The 15,682-nt window shown below is 44.9% G+C and overlaps 1 protein-coding gene across 1 annotated transcript in view; it reads right to left on the bottom strand.

Annotated features, from left to right (window-relative positions):
• The window catches only part of si:dkey-22o22.2 (neural-cadherin), a 93,448-nt gene that overhangs the window by 5,897 nt on the left and 71,869 nt on the right, over positions 1–15,682 (bottom strand). Inside the window, 10 exon segments of the mRNA XM_063879058.1 lie at positions 145–256; positions 405–532; positions 1,261–1,388; positions 5,238–5,333; positions 5,336–5,451; positions 5,759–6,036; positions 8,940–9,178; positions 9,951–10,135; positions 13,308–13,401; positions 14,614–15,610. Coding sequence (XP_063735128.1) covers positions 145–256; positions 405–532; positions 1,261–1,388; positions 5,238–5,333; positions 5,336–5,451; positions 5,759–6,036; positions 8,940–9,178; positions 9,951–10,135; positions 13,308–13,401; positions 14,614–15,610 — 2,373 coding nt within the window.

The raw sequence follows: 15,682 nt of genomic DNA, 5'->3' as shown, positions 1-15,682 counted from the left end.
GACTTGATTTCTTGACCTATTTGACTGCAGCTGAAGACTTTCATTGGTTTGGGAGGTACATTTTTAACACACACACACACACACACACACACACACACACACACACACACACACACACACACACACACACACACACAAACACACCTGGCTGTCCACCACCAAGTTGCGGATGCAGCCGGTGAAGCTGCGGTAACGTCGATGAGGAGACGTTTCCTTTACCCCTCCCAACTGAAGAGGCTGGAAGACATTCAGAAACCTGAGGAGGAGGAGGAGGAGGAGGAGAGAAAGGAGGGAGGAAAGTGGTCATGAAGGATCGATTTCAGGATTTTACTTTCTTTATTCCTTACTAAATATAACTGGTTTATGAATAATTGAGAAGCTTCTCTTAAGCGAAGAGGTCTCACCTGTGGTGTCCCGGCGTCTCCCCCTTTGCTCTGCAGCCAGTCTCCTCCCTCTCCTGCATCTCTCCCCCTTCTCCCTCCGCCTCGCTGACCAGCACCCCCCCACACTGGTCCAGGATCAGCTGCACCACCTGAATTAGATTAGATCAGCGAACATAAAACGATGTCATCTAAAATAACATTCATTTGACTTATGTAAATTAAGATAAGCTAAGCTAACATGAGCTAGCATAACACAAAGTGAGCTTGGACTAGCCTCTAAGACATGATAAGCTTAGCTAAGTACGATAAAGTAAGCTTAAAAAAGCTAACATACAGTAAGCTAATATAAGCCTAAATAAGAATTTGACTTAAAGTAAGATGAGCTAAAATTAGCTAAGATAAAATAAAGTAAGCTAATGAAGCTAAGACAAGATAAGCTAATACACGATTAGCCAAAGTAAGCTAAAATATAAGCTAGGCTAACTTAAGATAAAAAAGCTAAGCTTAGTTAATTAAAGTAAGCTCAGATAAAAGGAGATCACATAAGCTGAAAATAAGCTACCTCTGCTCAAAGATACAAAAGATAAGACTAGATAAATAAGATAATTATAATAATATAATCTAAACTTCACTAAATTCAAAAAAGCCAAACTTTATTAGAAATGATTTCCAGTTATTGCACGAAGGCTATGATTTAAAATAAAGTACCCATGAATGAATGGAGTCTTGGTAAATCTGGTCTACTGGGAGAACAGCTGATAGAAAAAGGTTCATAAGGACCCTAACGTCCTAAATATTTCCAATGGCAAAGTATTGAAGTCATTTGTGGTCAAAAGCCATAACGAGTTTTATCATCAACGTTAAATCTCAAACTCACCTTCCCGTCGCTGAGGATATCGAGGCGGTGCCAGCGCCGGTCGCTCACGGTGGATTTGGGCGGGAGCTGCAGAGTCAGCGTTCCTGATCCGTGGTTTATACTCAGAGCGGGAACGCCATTCCTCAGCTCTGCAGGGGGAGTGGACAATGTTAGCTAACATAGCTAATGTTAAAGTAGAGACACTACATACTGATATACACCTGAACATCAGCAGGAGAGGACTCTTTAAAGTAGAGACACTACATACTGATATACACCTGAACATCAGCAGGAGAGGACTCTTTAAAGTAGAGACACTACATACTGATATACACCTGAACATCAGCAGGAGAGGACTCTTTAAAGTAGAGACACTACATACTGATATACAGCTGAACATCAGCAGGAGAGGACTCTTTAAAGTAGAGACACTACATACTGATATACACCTGAACATCAGCAGGAGAGGACTCTTTAAAGTAGAGACACTACATACTGATATACACCTGAACATCAGCAGGAGAGGACTCTTTAAAGTAGAGACTCTACATACTGATATACACCTGAACATCAGCAGGAGAGGACTCTTTAAAGTAGAGACACTACATACTGATATACACCTGAACATCAGCAGGAGAGGACTCTTTAAAGTAGAGACGCTACATACTGATATACATCTGAACATCAGCAGGAGAGGACTCTTTAAAGTAGAGACACTACATACTGATATACACCTGAACATCAGCAGGAGAGGACTCTTTAAAGTAGAGACACTACATACTGATATACACCTGAACATCAGCAGGAGAGGACTCTTTAAAGTAGAGACACTACATACTGATATACACCTGAACATCAGCAGGAGAGGACTCTTTAAAGTAGAGACACTACATACTGATATACACCTGAACATCAGCAGGAGAGGACTCTTTAAAGTAGAGACTCTACATACTGATATACACCTGAACATCAGCAGGAGAGGACTCTTTAAAGTAGAGACTCTACATACTGATATACACCTGAACATCAGCAGGAGAGGACTCTTTAAAGTAGAGACTCTACATACTGATATACACCTGAACATCAGCAGGAGAGGACTCTTTAAAGTAGAGACACTACATACTGATATACACCTGAACATCAGCAGGAGAGGACTCTTTAAAGTAGAGACACTACATACTGATATACACCTGAACATCAGCAGGAGAGGACTCTTTAAAGTAGAGACTCTACATACTGATATACACCTGAACATCAGCAGGAGAGGACTCTTTAAAGTAGAGACTCTACATACTGATATACACCTGAACATCAGCAGGAGAGGACTCTTTAAAGTAGAGACTCTACATACTGATATACACCTGAACATCAGCAGGAGAGGACTCTTTAAAGTAGAGACACTACATACTGATATACACCTGAACATCAGCAGGAGAGGACTCTTTAAAGTAGAGACACTACATACTGATATACACCTGAACATCAGCAGGAGAGGACTCTTTAAAGTAGAGACTCTACATACTGATATACACCTGAACATCAGCAGGAGAGGACTCTTTAAAGTAGAGACACAACATACTGATATACACCTGAACATCAGCAGGAGAGGACTCTTTAAAGTAGAGACACTACATACTGATATACACCTGAACATCAGCAGGAGAGGACTCTTTAAAGTAGAGACACTACATACTGATATACACCTGAACATCAGCAGGAGAGGACTCTTTAAAGTAGAGACTCTACATACTGATATACACCTGAACATCAGCAGGAGAGGACTCTTTAAAGTAGAGACTCTACAGACTGATATGAAGGCTTGTGATGTATTGATCTGTCTCTATCAGAATATATATCAACGGCCAGTTCTCTGTATCGCTGTGTAAGCTAATGAATCCCATCAACAACTGCAACTCACTCAATCCTGTGTGTGTGTGTGTGTGTGTGTGTGTGTGTGTGTGTGTGTGTGTGTGTGTGTGTGTGTGTGTGTGTGTGTGTGTGTGTGTGTGTCATCCACCTCACAGCCGTGTTATTGAACATGTACGGTAGTTGTAGTGATCGATGATTTTCCCCTCTCGTGCTGACGTAGGAATGACCGGGTTCAATAATTACAGAACTCAAATGCCACCGGATTATGCAAGCGGCGTTAGAGCGTCGCTGTGCCGGCTCATCCTCTAACATCAGGGAGCTGGCATTAGAGTTTGTGAAGCAGAGGAACGTTCTCCACGGCGGCGCATTGATTCAGCTTTGAGTCTGTTGGAAGCGTTCTCCCAGCAGCTCTGTGAGATCAGCTCAGAAGTTAAAAATAGTGTTTCAACAAAGGGACGCCGCGTTTCAAACTGTTTCTCACTGAAGTAGTACATTTACTCAAGGACTGTACTGCACTTTCACTTGATGCTATACTTCTCTACTTTTTACTCACTAAACTGACAGCTTTAGTTACTTTACAGGATATTAGCTTATGCAACTGTGGCGGAGCGGAGTGACTGACTCCGTCTACACTTCTATAAACATGCATTCACACTATGAGTCGATACTCACAAGGACAGGTGGCGAGCGGGCGGGTTTCGCCGTCTCCCCAACGAGGGAGTATTTTGAAAAGACGGAGGCGCATCACTTCCGTTGTTTAGATATGATTTAACGATGCATGCAACCATCCTTTCTTTGAAGCTGAATGATGATGTTTGATTTGAATCTCAGTGATAATGAACCTGCTTATCTAGGAGGTTAAAATATGGCATATATTTTATGTTCTAGAAGAAAGTCAACAAATAGATAATGCTTCCTCCACCGCTGCACATTTTAGTAACACATCAAACTATGGTTTTAATTAAACATTGCTTATTATATTTTTCTCAAAGCAGCAGCAAGAAGCTTCACACTTGATATTCAGATCGCTGCAAGCTCAGAGAACTCATTTCCGTTTGCACGACAGATTCTCATATCACTCTTCCATAAAAATAGAACCAAGGAAACACGTAGACGTTGATCTCAGAAGAAATGTTGGTCTTTTTACTGCACTACCGACGTCTGATATCTTAACTGACTATTTACTTAAGAGAGAAACTCCCCCACTCTAGGGGGAACACAGGGATTTTAGCCTTTAGAGACCATTTACATGCACTAAAACCTATAGAACACACGACAGGAAAGGGAAAAGCCCCCAAAAGCAGAATAGGGCCTCTTTTATCATTTTGAAGTTTTTCTGCGATGAATACTTTTATCCTTAAAGTACACCATCATGACTAAAGGAGGACTTTTACTTAAGTAAGGCAAGTTCATTTATATAGTAGTTGTATGTGTTAGGGAATATTTTGCTTAGGTGTTTGACCTTTGACCTAGTTCATCAGTTTCTCCTTCCTCTGCCTGTGTTCCCATGGCATAGTTCTTTGGCCTTCCGGGTGCTGTGATCTCCCTTAAGGAGGGGCAGCTGGGGCGCTTTGTTGAAGCCAGTTTCTGACCGAGCTCAAGCTGACCTGAGATAGTTTATTGTTCAGGGACGTCTAGAAGCCCTTCTTATCTGGAGCGTAGGCTCCCTGACGTATTGTTTTCTTATGTACGTCAGCTTTAGTTAGATTCAGGGTCCATATTTGTCTGGTCTTGCTGATGATGAATGTTGATTAGACTCTCTGAACTGGTTAAAACCTCATATTGTAGTCGAGATCTTCAGAATTGGTCGGGCAACTGCTCTGTCACCTCGTGGCTGCAGCAAATGTCTCGTCAACTCTCCGGCCGTTAACTTCAGGATAAACCTTCAGTGTTTGCCATCAAAGTTCCAGCTCTCCCCGTGTCACGTTTATAATGTGTCTCTCTGAGTTTCGCCTCCATTGCTCCAGAAGGTTCCACCACAGTAAGCTGTGCTCTCCATGCAAGACCTTTACTTTCAGCGTGCTACAAGTGAAGATCTGAATACTTTCTCCACCTCTTCTTCAGGCCGTTAATAAATGATATCTTGTGCACTTCATATTATTTTTGTGCAGCCTCAGCAGTAAACTCACCTAAGGCGATGAAGTCCTCCTGCTCCCCAGAGTGGGGGTGGCCGAGGGGCCCGTTGTAGAGGAGCAGCCCATTCGCCGACTCAGCAAGGAACTCCACGAGATGTGGCTCTGGAAGCAAGGCATGATGGGAGGAAACCAGGCATAGCCCTGCCCTCCGAAGCTGTGTTTGGTCTGCTGGCACTCAGGCCCGTCAAACATGGGAGGACATTTACACCTGAGGGACAGAAGGATGACAGTATTCTACTCTCAGCTGCTGAAGTATAGATGGAAACACTGTTAATTAAAAGTTACTGCAGTGTATTTTTGCCGTTAATAGGATCTTTTAAGAGCAGAAGAAGAAGAAACGTGAGCACAGAAAGGGAGAGCCATCTGTCAGATGTAGCAGCTGAGGTGCTGCATGAGATTCAAACCATTAAAGTGACAATTCAAAGTCTCCCACAGCACATGCAGCAAATTAGGTTTCTTGAATGCATTAGTGGTTCATCTTAAACAAAATGAACCAAAGCCCTCGCTGAACCCACCTGTATCCCAACGGTCCGTCCTGGCAGGTGCCGCCGTTGAGGCAGGGGTTGGTGGGGTAGGCGGTGCAGGGTAAGTGGGTTGCCTCTCGGCCGCGGCAGCCACACTGCGCTGTCGATGAGGCCGACAGCGAAACCAGAGAGGTGTTACCGGTGCTGAGAGCCACTGGCACCGGGCTGAATGAAACCTCGCTGCTGCAGCCTCCAGACGGACTGCAGTCTGTGTCGGGACACTCATTAACGCCCACCTGAGATATGGACACATCCAGCATGGCCTCCAACTGCAGGGGGGAAGAAAGAGAAAGATAGAAAAAGATTAGGGTCATTTAAAACATCTAAATAAAATCAATACCAAACTAAAACGAGTACATATGATGAAGCTAACCACATGTATTCTAGCCGTCACTATGGTTACAACTAAGTAAATGAAACAAGAATCTGACGTGCAGCTAACTGAGACAAAGTATAAGACCAAAATAGAAAAGAACAAACTGTAACCAAGTTAAAACCAGGACTAAAATTAAACACAAGTTAGCATGCAGCTAATCAAAGCTCATATTGTATAATTCAGAGCCAAAGGATTGGGAGTTACTGCTAATCAACTAATCACCTGCTAACAAGGAGGAAACTAGAACTAGCCAAAATGTTGAGGCTAACAAAACTCAAATGATGAGTGCTACGATGAAATTACACCATAGAAACTAGGATACAACCCAACCAAAGAGGTAACATACATACCATTAGCTTAACTTCAGGAAGATAGGGTAGCTAACTGACACAACAACAAATATGAAACCCAGAGAATGAACATAGATAACTGAAGGTACATCTGCAGGGCAGCTAATGCTAACTGAAACAGTGGGCTGAAACTAAAACTAGCATTAGCTGTCAATTTATAACGATCTAGCAGGAAGCTAGCTAAAACTAGCATGAAATCAGAAGCAACAGGACAACACAGGCTAACTGAAACTTAAACTGAAACACAGGCTAACTGAAACTTAAACTGAAACACAGGCTAACTGAAACTAGGACTGAAACACAGGCTAACTGAAACTTAAACTGAAACACACGCTAATGAAACTAGGACTGAAACACAGGCTAACTGAAACTAGGACTGAAACACAGGCTAATTGAAACTAGGACTTAAACACAGGCTAACTGAAACTAGGATTGAAACACACGCTAACTGAAACTAGGACTGAAACACAGGCTAACTGAAACTAGGACTGAAACACACGCTAACTGAAACTAGGACTGAAACACAGGCTAACTGAAACTAGGACTGAAACACACGCTAACTGAAACTAGGACTGAAACACAGGCTAACTGAAACTAGGACTGAAACACAGGCTAACTGAAACTAGGACTGAAACACAGGCTAACAGAAACTAGGACTGAAACACAGGCTAACTGAAACTAGGACTGAAACACAGGCTAACAGAAACTAGGACTGAAACACAGGCTAACAGAAACTAGGACTGAAACACAGGCTAACAGAAACTAGGACTGAAACACAGGCTAACAGAAACTAGGACTGAAACACAGGCTAACAGAAACTAGGACTGAAACACACGCTAACTGAAACTTAAACTGAAACACAGGCTAACAGAAACTAGGACTGAAACACAGGCTAACTGAAACTAGGACTGAAACACAGGCTAACTGAAACTTAAACTGAAACACAGGCTAACAGAAACTAGGACTGAAACACAGGCTAACAGAAACTAGGACTGAAACACACGCTAATGAAACTAGGACTGAAACACAGGCTAACAGAAACTAGGACTGAAACACAGGCTAACAGAAACTAGGACTGAAACACAGGCTAACAGAAACTAGGACTGTAAAAGTTGGAACTAAAACTGAAGCAGACTGGCTCTGCTTGAACCTGACAGAGAGCGACAGCAGCGCTCGGATCGGATGTCTGCGCGCCGCTTCCCCTTTAAAGTCCTTTCTGCACTTTGGTGTTTCTCTGTCGTTCTCCCCAGCGTGAGAGTTGTGCTGTCATTTATTCCCCAATTCACCCGTTCCCCTGCTTGTCATCTCTCGTTTTGTCTTCATAGGTGAGAGGTCTTCATCACAGACCCTCAGGGTTTGCTGTCTCTCTGTAACTGTGTGTGTGTGTGTGTGTGTGTGTGTGTGTGTGTGTGTGTGTGTGTGTCTTGGGGAGGGGGTGTTCAGTTGACAGTTTCCTCCACAGTGACTTAAACCCCCCAGGCAGGGCTTCAGTTTAAACTCCTTCTTATTTGATATTTATCTGACATTCTTGATCTACGTCTCTTTTGAACCTGAGATGATTAAAGACGCTTCTCTTCCGCAGCATCTCATGTTCAAGTTATTCTGTGTGCTGGAAGTTTTATTTCTCATACTTTATTTAGTTTTTTGATTCAGAAATCTGAACGAGACGGCAGAATAATTACTTTGTTTTCCAATTTTGTATCAGAGTTTAAGAAAGCGGCCGACTGTAAAAGCGCTAAACTCATATTAATGATTGTTGTAATCAAATGAAGTGTGGTCACTTTACCCTGTTTGAAATACATTATTCTTAATACTAGTTTAGGTATTTGAGGAAGCATTTCTGTGAGTTTGTGTACAAACGGATCAAGCTATCATAACCCAGCCTATGAATAAGAGAAAGGAATAACAAACAAACAAACAAAGAAACAAACAAACAAACAAACAAAGAAACAAACAAACAAACAGTCAAACTGAAAAACAAACATCACTTTTATTTACTAATTTATGTGTTTTATATAAATATAATTATTTCTGCTTGTGATTCTTTATCTCTCCTTTTCATTAACAAAACATCAACAATTACTCTGTGTGTGTGTGTGTGTGTGTGTGTGTGTGTGTGTGTGTGTGTGTGTGTGTGTGTGTCATCCCCCTCCTTCCACTCTTTTTCAGTGGATTTTAATGGATGTGAAATATTCACACATGTTCACAGTGAGTGTAACATGTGAGTGTGTGTCCTCATTCAGAGTTTAGCCCTGCGTTTAACCTCTCAGCTGTGTGTGTGTGTTCATGTGTGTGTGAGACATGGTTCACAGATCCTAATGAAATGCACATATGAGAGTGTGTGTGATGTTTAATTAATGTGTAATCAACGCTTCATAAACCCTCTGAGTGTCTGTCTAAGAGGGCAGAGGAAAATACAGATGTACAGACACAGCCCTGTCCTCACCTTGGCTCTGTGTGCCGCCACGTAGCCGTGCAGCTTCTCCTTCTTGTAGTACGAAGAGCCGCGAGCGGCAAACCAAACGCTGAGCGACTTCTCCCCCCGCTGACCGGCCTCCCGCACAGAGAAGATCTGCACGTTTTCCAGTAAAGTCTGCAGGAGATCTGCCAACACTCGACCCAGACGGGAGAACCGGCTCTCCTCGACTCCTCCTCGGCTACTGAAGAACTCCTCCAGAGTCAGGTCTGAAGAGGAGCAGGAAACATGTGTTCAGTCACTTAAAAAACGAGGTGTAAAGTACATTTACTCAAGCACTGTACTTAAGAATATTCTGCCTTTAGCTTAGCGGTGGTGACATAAAGTCATGTGACCGTGCTGTAGTTCCTTTATAGCCCAACATTAGCCTCCTTTAGCTTAGCGGTGGAGACGTGAAGTCATGTGACTGTGCTGTAGTTCCTTTATAGCCCAACATTAGCCTCCTTTAGCTTAGCGGTGGAGACGTGAAGTCATCTGACCGTGCTGTAGTTCCTTTATAGCCCAACATTAGCCTCCTTTAGCTTAGCGGTGGAGACGTGAAGTCATGTGACCGTGCTGTAGTTCCTTTATAGCCCAACATTAGCCTCCTTTAGCTTAGCGGTGGAGACGTGAAGTCATGTGACCGTGCTGTAGTTCCTTTATAGCCCAACATTAGCCTCCTTTAGCTTAGCGGTGGAGACGTGAAGTCATGTGACCGTGCTGTAGTTCCTTTATAGCCCAACATTAGCCTCCTTTAGCTTAGCGGTGGAGACGTGAAGTCATGTGACCGTGCTGTAGTTCCTCTATAGCCCAACATTAGCTTTTTACTTCAGAAATCATAAAGTGTTAACATGTGGAGATTATCCTGCTGAACTAAACACGTAAGAATCATAAACGTTTGTTTGACTCAGAGATTATATTCTGCAATAATCCAAAATCACACAGAGAAACCCCATTGGGCCGGAGAGATGCCTTCAGGGACCAACACATTGTGGGACTTACTGCTGATGCGGATGGAGGCGGCGTTCCTCAGCGCCTCCTGTTGCAGCTCCCTGACCTCCACCTGAGCCGTGGAGGTGACGTCGGGCCAGGTTCGGTCCGACACAAGCACCTGCAGGAGATACGAGCCCGGAGGAGCCCCCTCCCTGATACTGAGCACACCTGAGCTCTGGTTCAGACTGAACAACCTAAGATATAGATATAGAATATAGATTACAATTTCAACTCATTTGGCTAAAGTAAGCATTGACAGATTCAATATTTCAGACTTCTTCAACAGGAAACAAAGAATGATATATATCATGTGGAATGTGCTGATCATCTCAAACACACAATCTGTTTTTGCAACTGATTTCTGTCTGAGGTGACGGGTTGTTTTTGTCCCTGCTGCTTCATCCTCTTCCCCTATGATTTCTGTATGTAAATACCATGCATCCTAACCCCGCTGCACACTGTGAGCGATGAGGGGGTGCAGCATGGTAATTCTCCTACGCGCTCCTTTGTTCCCGGGTCTTTTCTTGTCGTCCCTCCTTACAGGTGTCTCGTTAGAGGAGAAGGAGCAGGGAGTGCAATCAGGCTCTGCTTTCAAAACGCCCGCATGAAGCCTCGCCTCATCAAACAAAGTGAGCGCACCCTCGCCGTGCTTCACTGGGAATTTTCAATCCGGCTGGTTATGAAGTATTAATAGCACTGTTCCTGACAAGTCAGATCCCCCTCTCTCTCTCCCTCCCTTGCCCTTTCATTCCCTTTCACTCTTTCTTTGTTTCTGCCTTCAAACCGCCTGTGCCTCTGTCCCAATTTCCCTTTCTCCTCCTTGTCGCTCCGCACCTTTGTACTGTCTCTCTTCTCTGTTTTAAATCTGTCAGCTCCTGTGCAGCTCTTTCATTTCCTCCTTTGTCTTCATGCTGCGTGTCACATGAGAGGGGACACTTTAAGAGGAATTCTTCTCGGCTTTAGCTCCGACACATCCTGAGCTTTACATCTGTCACCCTCTTCATGCTTTCATCAAAAACTACCTGCAGGATTCTGGGACCTGGAGTAATGTTGGGCCAATTGTTGAAACTACAATGTTACTGGACAAGCAATCTTATATTCAGTTGTGTTTAATTAACCTGTATTCATCTTTAAGCAACTATAATATTTAGAAGTTAAAGTCATGGTTACAGCAGGGACTTAAAAGTGAGACGCATCATTAATTAGACCAAGTCGAAAGTATGAAGCTACGTTAAAGTTATGTAAGACTATAGGAGCAGATGATTGTGGGAAAAGGAATATAAAAGACTATTAGCAAGAAGCGAACTATGGTGGCCGACAGATGCAAAAGTGCTACTACGGCCCAAAAGAAACGTGCTGCAGCTTCAGAAAAGATGCAAATATAAAAACTCATGCAGAAACAGCAGCTCTTCAACACATGCAGCATCTAGAGAACATTCAGCAGAGGAAACATGAGCAGTTTACTAAAAGCTGCAGAAACCAAACGCTGCAAGAAGCTCCAACACAACGGAGACCAGGGGACACTAAAGAGAGACGCACACAGCTGGAGACCAGGGGACACTAAAGAGAGACGCACACAGCTGGAGACCAGGGGACACTAAAGAGAGACGCACACAGCTGGAGACCAGGGGACACTAAAGAGAGACGCACACAGCTGGGACCAGGGGACACTAAAGAGAGACGCACACAGCTGGAGACCAGGGGACACTAAAGAGAGACGCACACAGCTGGAGACCAGGGGACACTAAAGAGAGACGCACACAGCTGGAGACCAGGGGACACTAAAGAGAGACGCACACAGCTGGAGACCAGGGGACACTAAAGAGAGACGCACACAGCTGGAGCCCAGGGGACAATAAAGAGAGACGCACACAGCTGGAGACCAGGGGACACTAAAGAGAGACACACACAGCTGGAGACCAGGGGACACTAAAGAGAGACGCACACAGCTGGAGACCAGGGGACACTAAAGAGAGGTGCACACAGCTGGAGACCAGGGGACACTAAAGCGAGACGCACACAGCTGGAGACCAGGGGACACTAAAGAGAGACGCACACAGCTGGGGACCAGGGGACACTAAAGAGAGACGCACACAGCTGGAGACCAGGGGACACTAAAGAGAGACGCACACAGGTGGAGACCAGGGGACACTAAAGAGAGACACACAGAGCTGGAGACCAGGGGACACTAAAGAGAGACGCACACAGCTGGAGACCAGGGGACACTAAAGAGAGACGCACACAGCTGGAGACCAGGGGACACTAAAGAGAGACACACACAGCTGGAGACCAGGGGACTCTAAAGAGAGACGCACACAGCTGGGACCGGAGCGCTGGGTGACCTTCAGGATCATAAAGCTGACTCTGTCTCTGTTGTTTTTCTCCTGAAATGTTTTCTGGTCTTACTCTAACGATGTGATCACATGACTCCTTCTGATGTCCCTGCAGATATTTGACCCCTGGTTATTGGTCATGTTGATTACAAGCCCAAAAAATAGTGGCAGACATTTGGTGACAAAAGGAGAAAAAGTAGAAGACAAGAAACGAAAATGATGAGAAAAGAATGAAAAATGTAGGATTCGTCTTGTTTGGGGGGGGATTCTTAAACTGGACAACTGTCTCTGTCTCAGAGTGAGTCTGTCTCAGAGTGAGTCTGTCTCAGAGTCAGTCTGTCTCAGAGTGAGTCTGTCTCAGAGTGAGTCTGTCTCAGAGTGAGTCTGTCTCAGAGTCAGTCTGTCTCAGAGTCAGTCTGTTTCAGAGTCAGTCTGCCTCAGAGTGAGTCTGTCTCAGAGTCAGTCTGTCTCAGAGTCAGTCTGTCTCAGAGTGAGTCTGTCTCAGAGTGAGTCTGTCTCAGAGTCAGTCTGTCTCAGAGTCAGTCTGTCTCAGAGTGAGTCTGTCTCAGAGTGAGTCTGTCTCAGAGTGAGTCTGTCTCAGAACTGGAAGAGTTTGTCAGTATATCTGAAGGTTAGCTACGTTAGCGAGCTAGCTCACAGCAGATCTGCAGTGACATCAGAAGGAGTCATGTGATCACATCGTTAGAATAAGACCAGAAAACATTTCAGGAGAACAACAACAGAGACAGAGACAGCTTTATGATCCTGAAGGTCCTCATTTGACTGGGACAATCTCCTGAGAGTTGTCTCTGCTTCTCTTTGTTTTATAATCTCTCGACACATCTCTACTTCCACCTCCAATCCTTTTCTTTCTACTTGTTCCACTTGCCGTTTTTCTACCCTATTATCTGGTTGCCTTCAAAAGCCCTTACTTCAACACCCACACACCTAACTCATACTTTTCCATCTCCATTTTCCCCTCCATCACTCCCGTTTTGCATGTCAGATTTTTCCCCATGTGAGATCAAAGTACCTGGAGGGTTTTCCTTCAAAACGGTAAACTTTCTCACTCCAGTCATCAAGGTCGGGGGATTGAACTCGTCCGAGCACCGTCGTCGGGAGAATACCTGTCAGGGAGTGAAAGACACGGAAAAAGTGTGTTTTTAAAAGCAGAGGCTTTGAAAGGAATTAGTTCTGAGTGCAGAAGATCCCTGCGGTACAACCCAAATATTAACAGTGAAGCAGAGAGAGTGGAGATAAGGTGGCGGTCACGGTTTGACAGCACAGCGGGGGGATGTACACACATTAGAAATGCTCAAACAGTGTCTTCCAGAAAAAGCTGAACGCAGCGCTGTAATCTCTTTAGCTGTGAAATCAGCTGCCTTTAAAAATGGCTCCTGTTTATGTTCCCGTCAAACCTGGGACTCGAGTCGGAGTTAATTGTTTGCTTCATGGCATGTTGTGGAGCTACGTGATGGATTCGTATTAGCGGGTTAATGCACTTTCATGTGGAAAGGCCCCGGAGAGGGATTCCACTAAAAATACATTACAGAAAACCTTCGTTTTTCCAGCAAATTACAGGAGGCTGACAGATGGCGTGAGACGCTGAATAAGTGATGCTGGAGCGGGAGGCTGCGAGCAGTCGACTGTGACAAGTACAGTCTTAACAAACACCAGCACTCAGGAGGTGGTGGGGGGGACACTAGGGGACCAGGGGTTAGAGGAGCCCCTCTGAGACAAGAGAGACACAACCCCCCCCCCCCCCCCAACAGATGACCCTATGAACCCGACGATCTCTTTTCCATCTACAGTTAGGGCCAGCGAGGGTTCAGTGAAGCCCAGAGGTGAAAGTAACTAAGTACCTTTACTCAATTTGAGGTACTTTACTTTTGCGACTGTGTACTTTTACTCCACTACAATTATTTAATACCTTTAGTTACTTTACTTGGATTAATGATGTGAAATATAATCAACAATGAGTAATATTTAGAATGCAGGACTCTTACTCTCCTTCACTCTGGTACTTCTACTTCTACTTTAAGTACAAGATCTGAGTACTTCTCTCACCTCTAATGAAGCTCAGCGCAAGTTCAACAAGACTACCTCTATACACCCCCAGACAATTCAGTAATGGTATATTTTTAAGGATTTCTGTTTTTCTTATTCAACATTGTCCACTCTCGGACAGCTTTGGGACCTTAAAAGTAGTGAGAATTATTATGACTCAATGTTGGACTTAAATAGTTCAACAATGCAATGAACCAACTCTGGGCTCCAATCAAGAACAAAATATATTGCTATACTTGACCGCTGAATGTCAAATAGGAACTCAAACATACCTTCATAACTGTAGACCACAAAGTGTGTGTGACCCGGGGAGTGAGGGTGGTCATTCCTGTCACCAATGACAACCGTCAGCGTGCTGGTGGAGCTCATTGGAGGAGAGCCGCTGTCAATCATAAGAACCGGGAGGCGGTACTCCTTCTGTCGCTCGCGGTCAAAAGTCCGGAGGGCAGTGACGGCCGCGCTGCCGTTACGGAAGTCCGTCAGGTTGAAGTTGGTGGCGTCTGAGGTGAGCATGAGAAGCCGAATGGAGAAGGGTCCGCCGTTGGTGGAGGTGTCCCGGTCCGTGGCGTGGATAAGGAGGGAGGTGTCATTCATTCGAACCGCCTGAGGGGCCGCCATGTTCTCCCAAACCACAGGCTGATAGGAGACCTCGAACTCCGGCCCATTGTCGTTAATGTCCAGCACAGTTACCACCACGATGGCAGTTCCAGTCAGCGGGGGACTCCCAGCGTCGATGGCGAGGACCATGATCCTGTGCTGCGAGACTTTCTCCCTGTCCAGAGAGTCAGCCACCACCACCCAACCGGACTGGTCCACCAGGAACTGATTGTAGGGGTCAGACTCTTTTGAAATACTGTAGGAGAATCGTCCATTTTGGCCCGAGTCCAGATCAGAAGCTGTGACCTGAGCAACAATCGTCCCCACGGGAACGTCTTCAGACATGGCTGGTGACTCGTAGAACTGAGGGAGAAAGACGGGGGCGTGGTCATTGGCATCTTCCACCTGGACGAGACAGTAGGCCAGGCTGAAGAAATCAGCGTCTTCCGCCTTCAGCGTCAGATTGAAAGTCCTCTCCCGGGGCTTCTCGAAGTCCACCATCTTCTGGAGTTTGATCACGCCACGCCTGTTCACTTTGTCTGTCTCCACAAAGAACTTCCTGTCCTCGTCACCGCCGACGATGCTGAAGGTAACCACGGCGTTCTCTCCTTCGTCTCCGTCTGTGGCGGAAACTACCAGAACCTCGCTGTTCACCTCCAGGTCCTCTGTCACCTGAACACCAAAGAAGGACATCATGTTTCATCATTAGTATTATTGGACTTTAGGTTGTGACACGTTTCTATA

This window comes from Eleginops maclovinus, chromosome 3 (assembly GCF_036324505.1).
Source record: "Eleginops maclovinus isolate JMC-PN-2008 ecotype Puerto Natales chromosome 3, JC_Emac_rtc_rv5, whole genome shotgun sequence".
NCBI lineage: Eukaryota > Metazoa > Chordata > Actinopteri > Perciformes > Eleginopidae > Eleginops > Eleginops maclovinus.
Note: the sequence above shows the minus strand (reverse complement) of the source record. Positions and strands in the feature narration are given on the sequence as shown.